The sequence below is a fragment of the Carassius auratus genome, unplaced genomic scaffold, assembly GCF_003368295.1.
Source record: "Carassius auratus strain Wakin unplaced genomic scaffold, ASM336829v1 scaf_tig00025095, whole genome shotgun sequence".
Lineage (NCBI taxonomy): Eukaryota > Metazoa > Chordata > Actinopteri > Cypriniformes > Cyprinidae > Carassius > Carassius auratus.
In genome coordinates, this window is record NW_020525397.1 from 92,461 (window position 1) to 104,586 (window position 12,126).

Here is a 12,126-nt window from a genome sequence, read left to right on the forward strand (position 1 = left end):
TGGTGTGTATGTGTGTGTGTGTGTGACTGACAGACAGCCTCCGCAGCGCGCATGAGAGATCTCGCAAATCTCATAGACAAATGTCTTAATTTGATCGCACATTAGAAATGTTTGGTGAGATAAAATGTGCACAATAACATTATTAAGCAAAAATACATATTACATTATTTTTTCCCCCTCTAGTACCGAAAGCAGAACCGATACTGTCAGATCTTACTGATACTATGGTATTTCATAATTTAGCCCTGGGGCCAGTTTAATACCGGGTTTCGGTACCCATCCCTAGACACGGGTCACAACGAGGTGTTCCCCATAGCGACCCCTAGAGGATGCAGTGTCTCGTTCCCTACTCAGGGAACCATGGATACATTCGTAATCTGAGACGTTTTTAAACAAACATTAACTTTCTTCCAGCTAAAATATGAGTCCTCTAGCCATGATATTGCTTTTTCAGTGAAGCATTCTGAATCAGAATAGAACTATGCTTAGATCAAGCGCTGTTTACATTTCTAAACATGGGAAGGACATTTTCACTGAAGGAAGTGTTATTATGGATTATAAACTGGTATTTTGGCCAGAAGCAGCACCCATTCATTACAGAGAATGCATTGCTGAAAAAGTGATGTGATGCAAATTTTTCCAAATCTGTTCTAAAGAACCAAACTTATCTACTGTAGGGCCTGAGGGTGTATATATTTCATTCTTGAGTGAACTATTCCTTTTCTAATGTTAACAAATTGAACCTTATTGTAAAGAATTATCACTGAAGACACAAAACCATCCTCTCTCAGTGCAGCTGTATCTACAATATCTGAAAGATTTTTGGACTTTTTCAACAGAGAGCTGAAAAAGTTATGACACTATGTTAGTTCCAACATGCTGGCACCTCGCATAAACTCTTCTGCAATGTCTTTCTCCATTAAGTTTATTCCCTTCATCTGTATTCCAGTTCCCGAAAAGCAGCTATTCAAAGGACATGAGGTTCGCTGGTATCTGTGGAAAACATTGTGACATTCCTCCATATCCCTGTTAATAACACATATTTATTTGACTTGATAATTTTTTGTGTCACCTTACCTGTGGTCTTGTACTCCTGCACGCCTCGGCTAAATGTCTGTGCCAGATAATGGCAGAGAAACGTGATCCAGTCTGGAACTTGTAAACATTACCTGAACCACAGATTGAACTTGTGTGGGTTTATTCATTGCAAATCTGCCACTTATAAAGCCAAAAAGTAATTTGCTGAATCAAATCTATGTATTTTTATGTCAAATATTTTCACGTTTAAACAAACCATCTGGATTTGGTCATCCTTCAGTAGAAGATCATTTGTATTATAAAAATATCTAGGACTACATTAAGCAAGTGCTAACACATCAAGATAGTGCGGTTTGATTCAAACTTTTTCCTGAAACTTCATCATGACCTGTTACTCTTCATTTAAATAAAAAAAAACAAAAAAAACAACAACAACAACAATAGCTGGTGAAAAAAAAAAGATCACTTTTAGATGATCTTTCACAATGTTCCAGTTTTCTTTCATTTCTGACACTTACAATGCTATACTAGGTGAAAGCACTCCAAAAGTTTCTTATTCACACCAGTGGCATGACATTTCAGTGATAGTTGGTGAGAGTTTTAAAATGCCACACAATTAATGCACTTTTTCTGATTGCGAAACTAATGATTGTTTTGAATCAAAATATAAAGTAGAAAGCACAAAGACATTTTTATGTGAAACATACACATGTCGTATGAAGCAATAAATGAAAAATAGCATTTTAACATCATTTTATAGCTATTCCATCACAGTGTGAAATAGTCACATAAATTATATGTTCATACATGAGAAAACGATACCTCTTTCAGGATCAGTGAGCTGGAAAATGTTTGGATGTTCAGGGTTTTCTGGAAGAACCACCATCCAACCTGTAAGTGTGATCTTTTTACATGGCCTGGATTTATACTTGAGACAAAAATGCAGAATTAATAAGAGGTTAAGCCAAGAAGCTTGATTTTCAAAAGAGTACTGAAATTTCCCCTAGTAGCTTGTTTTCACATTGAATTGAGAGAATAATTCATCACTTACATGTCTTCGCTCATTTGCTCTTAGAGCTTTAGAACCAAAATAGATGAGAATGGAGCCAGACAGGACAATCCAGTAGCGCTTCCAGGATGAGAGCTGATATGAAGAAATTATAAGTTCAAATCAGCTTAAGAGACATACTAAGTTCTCTTCTCTAAAAACTCAAACAGACCTGACTATTTTATGGACTCAATACCCATCTTAATTTCTTTATTAACTATCAACTGGGGCAGTCACATTGAAATTTAGACCTCCAACAACGAAGACCTGGCCAAGACTGGCAGCACTACAAGTGGTTTTGGACATCATCATCTGTGGGGTATTTGGAGATAAAAATTCACACTCTGGGGACATCGGAGACATATTTTACATCTTCCCCTTTCATGTCACACTTATGTTCTGTTCTTTTTAGTTCTCATGAACTTTTGTTGTTTTCATTCCTCATTCCTCTGTGACCTAGTTTTTCCCTGTGTTTGATTATGTTAGTCAGTTGACTTGTGTCCTCCTCATTAGTTGATCCTCCTCACCTGTCTGTCCCTCACTGTCAGGACCACTATCGTCAAAGATGACTTACAATTAGCATACAGTTTAGGCTGGGGTTATGGTTCTGTTCTGGGGAACACTCACTGCCCATCCATGCAGCCTGCCTAGATAGGAGCCAGGAGAGCATAAATAACCCCCCTAGGGTAAACAGAACAGGACCAACATTAATGATTAATGTAGAAGATTAATCTTGGTCTTGCTGCATGAACAGTCGTGTGGAGTGTTGCCCAGAACATAATCATGCTGCCAACACTAACTCAAAACTCAGATATCAAAATCAGATATCAAAAACATTATTCGGGAGGCAGACACACTCTTGCAGTTTAAATCTAGATTAAAGGGATAGTTCACCCAAAAATCTAAATTATGTCATTGATAACTCACCATCATGTCGTTCCAAATGAGACATAATTTAGATTTATGGGTGAACTATCCCCTTAACTATGCAAACTTAAACTTGTTTCAATAAGTTATTTATCAAACCTGCATGTTTGATAAAAACAAAGAGTAGTAGGTATAAGCCTCAACAAACTAGAAATAAATCTAGATAAAATTTACAATGCATTTCATGTTTATACTGACAATAAACTTAACTTTATAAAAATGAGTGATGTACAACTGCATAAAAAGCCATATCTAATCTAATCCAAGGTAACCTATTGATCATAAGTGGTCTAAAGCGCAAAAATACTGGGTTATGTTTAACATGAAACATTTTACAGGTCAATTTAAATGCACACGTACAGTGGGTTTTTTCCCCTCCTTCAGCAGTGTCTTTCTTCGCAGGGGTCCTTCAATGGTTATACTGCTCAGAGAACTGCATTCATAGCTGGAAACTGCCCCTGGGGTGCTGGGGAAGCAGGAAAATCATTTTTTCCTCAGGTCATATAAAACATTAAGATGTCCTGCAGCAGAACAACTCTAGTATGTGATAAGGCTTTGTACAGTAAATCAAGAAGGAAACAAAGGTAAGAAGATCAAAATAATTATTTAAGAAAGACAACAGCATTAACTTCAAAAGTAAAAGCTATATTCCTACCTATAAATATAACTTCTACTTCTGGGAGAGTTACAGACTGGGACTCGCCAGTTTGGACCAAGTGTGGCATACATACGTCCTCTGAAAGTGGACAGGAAGAGGAATGTGTTTCTCATTTGTGTTAAGAAAACAAAAGCGTCACAAATAAATAAGAAACGTGTTAACAGCTGAGATTAACTGAGATGTGTTATGATTTAAGAATGTGTGTGTGTGTGTGTGTGTGTGTGTGTGTGTGTATATATATATATATATATATATATATATATATATATATAAATATAATGAATGCAATTCATTTTCTATTCTACTTTATAATAATGATTTATAATTTGCCTTACCTCTCAACTGTACTTGATAATTCATCACTAAAAGAGCTCTCTCTACTACCTGCAGACAGACCGAAAAATGTGAAGGTCAGGACAAAACAAAATCATTTTCTTTCTCTTAAAATAAATGAATAAAAGGTGACTGCAGACATGTTCCATGGTGAAGATGTCAAGTCTATTTAGAAATAAACCAACATGGTGTCTGCAAAGGACAATATGACACTGAAATAACACAATTTTGAACACTACTGTCATCTAGTGGAGAAAAATCATAACTACAAACAAGTTTCAACACGGCAGACATATTTTATGGAGGTGAAATACCTTTAAATTATTACACAGATATATTAACACATTAATCTTGTGTCAGTGGGACAAAGACTGCGATATGAGGGTGTGTACAACAGGAATAAACTGTAGTACCAACTGTGATGCCATTGGTAAATACTGAATCATGTGTGTGGTTTCTGACAGGGCTGTGAGACTCTAAGAAGCTGTCGTCCAGTAGGTGTCGAGCTTTTTCTTTTGCAGGGAATGTGGCACTTTTACTCTCCACCACACCATACTGGCACATCATACTGAGAAGAGACGACAGAATTGAAACACAAAGACAGTCACTCAGATTAGGCATCGTGTTCCCTTGTGAAAAAGAAGTGCACTTAGCTGCACTGAATATGTACTTGTAGTGTACTTCAGATGTTTCAAGTATATTTCTACTTACAGATTGATTCAATAAAAGGCCTCTTAGAACCTAAAGAGAGCACACTTTCACTTCACACAAAGTGTACTTTGTAATAATATAAAATTAAAAGATTTACTTTAAGTACATTTTAAATCATTATGCTTTAATTTCATTATGCTTTTGTCATTCTTTAAAGTAAACTTATTTTGATGTGTTGACTAGCATACCAAAGCACAATGTTAGATGATACATTTGAGGTTAATATATTTTAAAAGCACTAAACTGCAACATCGTTATTACAACTTTGTAATTACAAATATATTTAATATATATATAAATTATTTTTAAGTCATGTATTCATCCTCAAGTTGTTCCAAACCTGTATGAGTTTATTTCTTCTGTAGATCATAAAAAAAACAAACATAAAAAAAACATTAAAAAAAAAAAAAAAAAAAAAAAAAAAAAAAAAAAGATATTTTAAAGTATGTTGGTCTCCAAACAGTTGCTGGTCCCCGCTGACTTCCAGAGTATGGACAAAAATACTATAGAAGTCAAAGGCCACCAGCCACTGTTTGGTTACATTCATCAAAATATTTTATTTTGTGTTCAGCAGAAGAAAGATATTCATAGGTTTATAGCCTGACGATGAGTAAATGATGTCAGAATCTGCATTCTTGGGTGTGAACTATCCCTTTAACCATGTTTCAAAGATAAGTGAAATAATTATGAAATTATTTTATTTTTTTAAAAAGTTCTTAATGTAGGGCCCAATTAAGTGGGTCAATAAAGCACACTACAGTTCAGCTAATTGCATTTAACATAAATGTAAACTATAATACATACATTCTCACATTTCTATTAATATACAATATGTCTGTTCAGTTCACACTTAGGTACAAACCTGATTCCAAAAAAGTTGGGACACTGTACAAATTGTGAGTAAAAAATGTAGAGTTATCATCATCTACAGTACATAATATCATCCAAAGATTTAGAAAATCTGGAACAATCTCTGTGCATAAGGGTCAAGCCGCAAAACCATACTGAATGCCCTTGATCTTCAGGCCCTTAGACAGCACCGCATCACATACAGGAATGTTTCTGTAATGGAAATCATAACATGGGCTCAGGAATACTTCCAGAAAACATTGTCGGTGAACACAATCCACCGTGCCATTCGCTGTTGCCAGCTAAATCTCTATAGGTCAAAAAAGAACCCATATCTAAACATTATCCAGAAGCGCAGGTGTTTTTCTCTGGGCCAAGGCTCATTTAAAATGGACTGTGGCAAAGTGGAAAACTGTTCTGTGGTCAGACGAATTAAAATTTGAAGTTCTTTTTGGAAAACTGGGACGTTATGTCATCCGGACTAAAGAGGACAAGGAAAACCCAAGTTGTTATCAGCGCTCAGTTCAGAAGCCTTCATCTCTGATGGTACAGGGTTGCATGAATGCGTGTGGCATGGGCAGCTCACACATCTGGAAAGGCACCATCAATGCTGAAAGGTATATCCAAGTTCTAGAACAACAAATGCTCCCATCCAGATGTCGTCTCTTTCAGGGAAAACCTTGCATTTTCCAACTTGACAATGCCAGACCACATACTGCATCAATTACAACATCATGGCTGCGTAGAAGAAGGATCCGGGTAATGAAATGGCCAGCCTGCAGTCCAGATCTTTCACCCATAAAAAACATTTGGTGCATCATAAAGAGGAAGATGTGACAAAGAAGACCTACTGTAAGACAGTTGAGCAACCTGTATTAAAAAGAATGGGACAACATTCCTATTCCTGAACTTGAGCATCTTGTCTCCTCAGTCCCCAGACGTTTGCAGATTGTTATAAAAAGAAGAGGGGATGCCCCACAGTGGTAAACATGGCCTTGTCCCAACTTGTGTCGATGCCATGAAATTTAAAATCAACTTATTTTTCTCTTAAAATGATACATTTTCTCAGTTTAAACATTTGATATGTCATCTATGTTGTATTCTGAATCAAATATTAAAGTTTGAAACTTCCACATCATTCCATTCTGTTTTTATTCACAATTTGTAGTGTCCCAACTATTTTGGAATCGGGTTTGTATATGACATGTATACTATTTTTGAAATAAGCACTCTTTTTAAACATATGTTAATGTGTACTTTTTTACAGTTGTCATATGTGTTGCGAGGAGTGAACTTTTCGTGTGATACCTACTTGTTACCCAGACTGTGGCTCTTCCTGTGTCGGGCAAGAGAGGGTGTTGGAAGGTGGGCAGCCACTGATGTATCAGGACAGGTTGGTCGTCTGTTATACCGCACTGAGACAGACTCTTCTGAAGGTCCTGTACACACACACACACACACACACACACACACACACACAGACTTAAACTCATGATGGCACTTACACCTCCAAGTAAGTAAGATACACAAACTCACATACTAATAGTCATAGATCTACTTGCTTATTGAAAACGTTATATGTAGCTGCAATCATAAAAGCCCATTCCTGTGCTATTCAAAACTAACGACCATAAAATGCTTACTAGCACCTATTAAAGCATGCATGTGGATAATTATGGCTTTCAGAAGGCTAACATTTAAAAAACAGTCCCATAGATCCACAGCAGAAAGTTAGGCATTGTGTCAAAAAGGATGGCTCAGTTTCTCAACTCAGCCACAGTATTACCGGCCTGGTAAACAAGAATACCACTACAAAGTAGCAAAAAAGAAATACATAAGTGGACAGCCAGTGAAAATGTTCCCTGCAGGCCTTTTCCAATGAAAAAAATAGGCCAGAAGAGGATGTGTGGCAATGATGGAAATGGCTTTGGATTATTAGGAGTATGTTAATTATGACGTTCCCCACTGTCTTTTATAGTAGGTTAATAAGTCTCATAATGGGTAAGAGCAGCCTTAACCTAAATGAGAACAGACTTTGTTCCCAACAAACAATCAGAAGTGACTAGTTCTAAGAGATGCCTGTAAATAACATATTAGAGGCCTTTAAAACATATCTGGGTCCAAAAAACTTCTAGTTAAGTTCCCAACAGAGAATTTACAAGAGTGTCAATAGAAAGTAATACCAGCATAAATATCTTCTGAAATACCAAAGGATATTTACACATTCAACAGCAAGAGTGCAATGTTTTAGCAACAGAAAATCCTAATTACCTTTTTATGATAGATATAATTACTCAGATATGATTACTACTAGATATGGCAACCTCAATATATTTAATGTTAATCCAATTTTAATATTTAATCAATTTGTCATTAGTATTCAAATGAATGTGAAATGAAATGAAATGAAATTATCTGTACAACCAGACCAAATGTTAATCTAAGTGAGTGATATCTCAAGTTAATGTTTCTAGTATTAGCAATTCTAGTATGTGGTTTCTTGATTTTATTGTGATGGGGACCTGATTAACCTGTCAAGGGCTATTTTATGATCAGCTGACTCTAGATTTCACATTAGAAAGATAAACGAAGATGCATAAATGTAATAAATGCACAAATTAATAAATTATAATCAGAATGATACTGTATTCTGTTTCACATGGTTTTAGTACACACAATATAAAATATTGTAATTCTTAAATAAAATGTGACCTTGGAGCAGTCTTAAGTAACGTTGGCCAACAATACATTGTTTGGGTCAAAATTATAAATGTTTATTTTAAGCCAAAAACGTTAGGGTATAAAGATCATGTTCCATGAAGTTATTTTGTAAATGTCCTACTGTAAATATATCAAAACTTAATTCTTGATTAGTAAAATGCATTGCTAAGGAACACATTTGGACAACTTTAAAGGTGATTTTCGGCCAAATATCGTCCTATCCTAAGAAACATACATCAATGGAAAGCTTATTTCAACTTTCAGATGATGTATAAATCTCAATTTCAAAATATGTACCCTTATGACTGGTTTTGTCGTCCAGGGTCACAAATAGTAAAATAAAAGTAAAATATAATATAATGTTGCCGATATTAGAATAAAAATGCAACCTGGACATGTCTTCCGAACAGTATCTTATATTACATGCTTAGTTTTAAACACTGTCAAATCATATACCATAACAAAAATATGATGTGAAGGAGGATTTTATGTAAATCAATCACAAATAATTAAACTTGGCATCCCTGAATTGTTTTAATTGGTCACACTTTATTTTAATATGAAATCCTCACTATTAACAAACCATTTATTATGACTTTTTTTCCTCAATGAATTCATAATTTGGTTCTTAGTAATAGTTATTACGTTAATTGTTTGGTTTAGGTATTGGGTAGGATTAATAATGCCTTATAAGTTCTAATAAACAGGCAATATGTTAAAATTAGGCATGCTAATAAGCAACTAATAAATAGTGAGAATTGGTTCCTATACTAAAGTTTTACCAAAAAAAAATAAAAAATAAAAATAATATATATATATATATATATATATATATATATATATATATATATATATATATATAATATACGTTCATTTTCACAATGCTTTCTGAGTCTATGAGAAAGACAATGATGTCTTTGTACAAATTATACATAAAAACTGCAGTTGCACAAAAAAAAAGGAAAAAAAAATCCATAACCAATTTCCACCTAGATGTGTTTGTCTAGTTCTGCCACAGCTGTTACAACCATAAAATGCTCAGTGCAGTTCAATTTCCCACTCCACCATCTGATAGTCAGAAACAGGAAACATCCTAATTGCTCTGCCTCTTATGAGAGGAACTGACATACACCATGATCTCATTCAAACTCTCAATTAACCTCAGATGCTTGTCTTGAAGTACAAGGACCAAACACTTTTAAAACCTATTTCTACTCTATACTGCTCTGGCGTTCATCCATAAGCCAAATTTCTGATATTAATGCATAAAACTGAAAACTACTAATTTCTGTTCATGTTAGCTAGGACATTTTATTTTATTTTATACATTTAATTTACAAATTAACCAAGTTACAGTAATAAAATATTAACTTGTTCTTGAAGCAGTAAACATGTAATTTCCAGGCACAGATATATTTTACCCATATATTTTACACACAATTTGTGTTTTTATATTTTGGATGTATACTTTGAAAGAACCACAGCCACAAACTTCAGTGTTTGTGAGAACAAGACTTAAGCTTCTGCATTTTAAGTCAACAGTTAACTTTAACCTTCAAAGGTCTTTCTGAAAGTTACCAAAGACCACAATGATCCAGAAAGACGGCTCCTCCAGAGCCACTCTACTGACAGCAGATGGTTTTGATCTGCCAGACTGAGAAGAATAAGCTCATGGAATAATTGAAGAAAAGTCACTGTTTAAACAAGCGTCTGTGGGCTGATCTACATCATCCTGAAAATGCTAGGTTACATGGGTCTCACTCTTTCATTGCCCCTCCAACTTTCACATCTGCAGAATCTCTCTAACTATCAATGACTTTCAGACGTAATGCAGTCATTGCAGCACCTCCCCAGTCAGGTACAGCTGAGGTACTTTAGCTGAATTACTGATGATCCTCCATTTTTCCACTGGTAATCAAAACTCAGAAAAAAAGAGCGGAGTTAACCACTTCAAAGAGGAATTTTTGGGGAAAGTAAACTGAAAGGATGAAGGGATAAAAACTTTACCTCCAATGTCTTCTTTGGAGGATATCAGTCGAGGTGAGCTGTTCCCAGGCTCAATCTTCAATGACAGTCTGTACAAAAGAGTTGTGACAAGGTTATAGTCAATAAAACGTCACCATTTTTGACAACATGGTTTAAACTTAGTAAGTTTCTCTCACAGTCACTGTATTCATCTGTATTTCATTATGCTCATACATACAGTAGAGTTGAATAATTGTGTTTAAAAAGGACAATATAATGAAAAATAAAAAATAACAAATTGTGTGATACTGCTCTCACTGCTCATGTGATATTGCTTATCATATGTAATAAACATGAGACAAAAACTCATGGGCATTTTTTGCAACAATATCTTGATTTGTAGGCCTTAACTGCATTTATGGAAATTTTGCCCTGCATTATATTTGTCAACAGTCATCTGTATGAAATGTAAGATGATGTACAGTACAGGTCTGTAGGTGGAGTCAGTGCATTAACTGCATTAAAATATGTTATTTTTCATAACTAATTAAATTAATGCGTGACTGTCCAAAATTTGAGGTTTTAGCAACAAAAAATTATGCATAACCGGTACTGCTTTCAGAAAAAGTCCTCTCTACTTGAGCCCAGCTCCACAGAGCTCTCTGTAACAGTGGTGCCAGATGGCAGGACATGCGGCAAGCATGAACTAAGGATTTTAAGACTGTGACCCAGGATCGCTGAGGTTTTCCAACCCCACAGACTGCCAGACGATGATGTCATTCCCCCAAACACAACTATTATACTGCAGTCCCATCTATTCCACCAAACCCATCCTCCTCTGGCAGCCATGTATCCTTTGGTGTTCAAAGTGTCTGAGACAGTTTCACATGGAGCTCAGTCACTGTCTGACTGAAGTTGGAGAACCAGATGAAGATTAAAAAAATACAATAATTACAAATATCTTTATTTACACCATGACCCTTGATACGACATGGTTTTCATTATGGTTCAGACTCTATGTAAACGTTTATCTCTGCATGGCCTAGTTTCACTTGAGAGGTTTCACCTGATACTGAAGTAAACCAGGCAAGTCATTTTTTAACGAAGCATGGAAAAGATGCGTGAATTATGTCGCTTTGCCAAAAATGTGCCTTTCTTTATTTTCTCATATGGAGACGTGTTTGAAAGTTTTACCAGAAGCAACAGCTTTAACTCATTACTGTTGCCAGTCAGAATGGGGCTACAGAAATGATTCAGTGAGGAAAATTACACCAAGGCAAAATAATCCAGCTTTTCTCAAATGAAACGACTCAAGATCTTGATATATATCACAGTCTCTACTGAGTTCCAGTCTTTTATCTGTCTGCATAAATCAGATTAGAATAAAAACATCACACTTGTCACAAAAGTGGTACATTTTTTTTCATTTAACGTGACATTGAAAAAATAAGATAAGATATCTGCATTCCCCATTAAAATGTTGATTTGGGCCTGTTACATTTCAGAGGTCATGACCTTTTTGAATGTATCCAACTATTAAAATAATACTTTGATAATATAATAATTTGATATAAAGCATAACATCTTGTGACATATGGGAAGCTTAACCATTTGATATGTACTGTATATTGTACAAGTTATTGTACAATATGTATATATAAACCTAGTTTAGAAAATAATTTGTCAGTAATTACAAAACCAACACTTGGTGCCAAAACAGCCGTTTAAATTACTGTAGGTTAAATTATATATGCATTTTTATAAAATGATAATTGTTAAACAATTATAAGTAAAAATTATATTATAAAGTATTTTAGGAATATTTTTCAACAACACTTCAACACACCACTTGTAAGAGCCACCTAACTGAAAATTA

General features: G+C 35.0%; 1 protein-coding gene across 1 annotated transcript; it reads right to left on the bottom strand.

Moving 5' to 3' along the window:
* Positions 1 to 288: 288 nt before the first annotated feature.
* LOC113078286 (ras-specific guanine nucleotide-releasing factor RalGPS1-like) lies at positions 289 to 10,395 on the bottom strand (the record flags this gene model as incomplete). Its single annotated transcript, XM_026250611.1, has 10 exons — positions 289 to 993; positions 1,078 to 1,169; positions 1,861 to 1,966; positions 2,090 to 2,182; positions 3,374 to 3,479; positions 3,669 to 3,749; positions 4,007 to 4,055; positions 4,418 to 4,572; positions 6,877 to 7,003; positions 10,293 to 10,395. Coding segments are annotated over 10 exons (942 nt in total), but the record flags the coding sequence as incomplete, so codon positions are not given.
* Between the last annotated feature and the right edge of the window lie 1,731 nt (positions 10,396 to 12,126).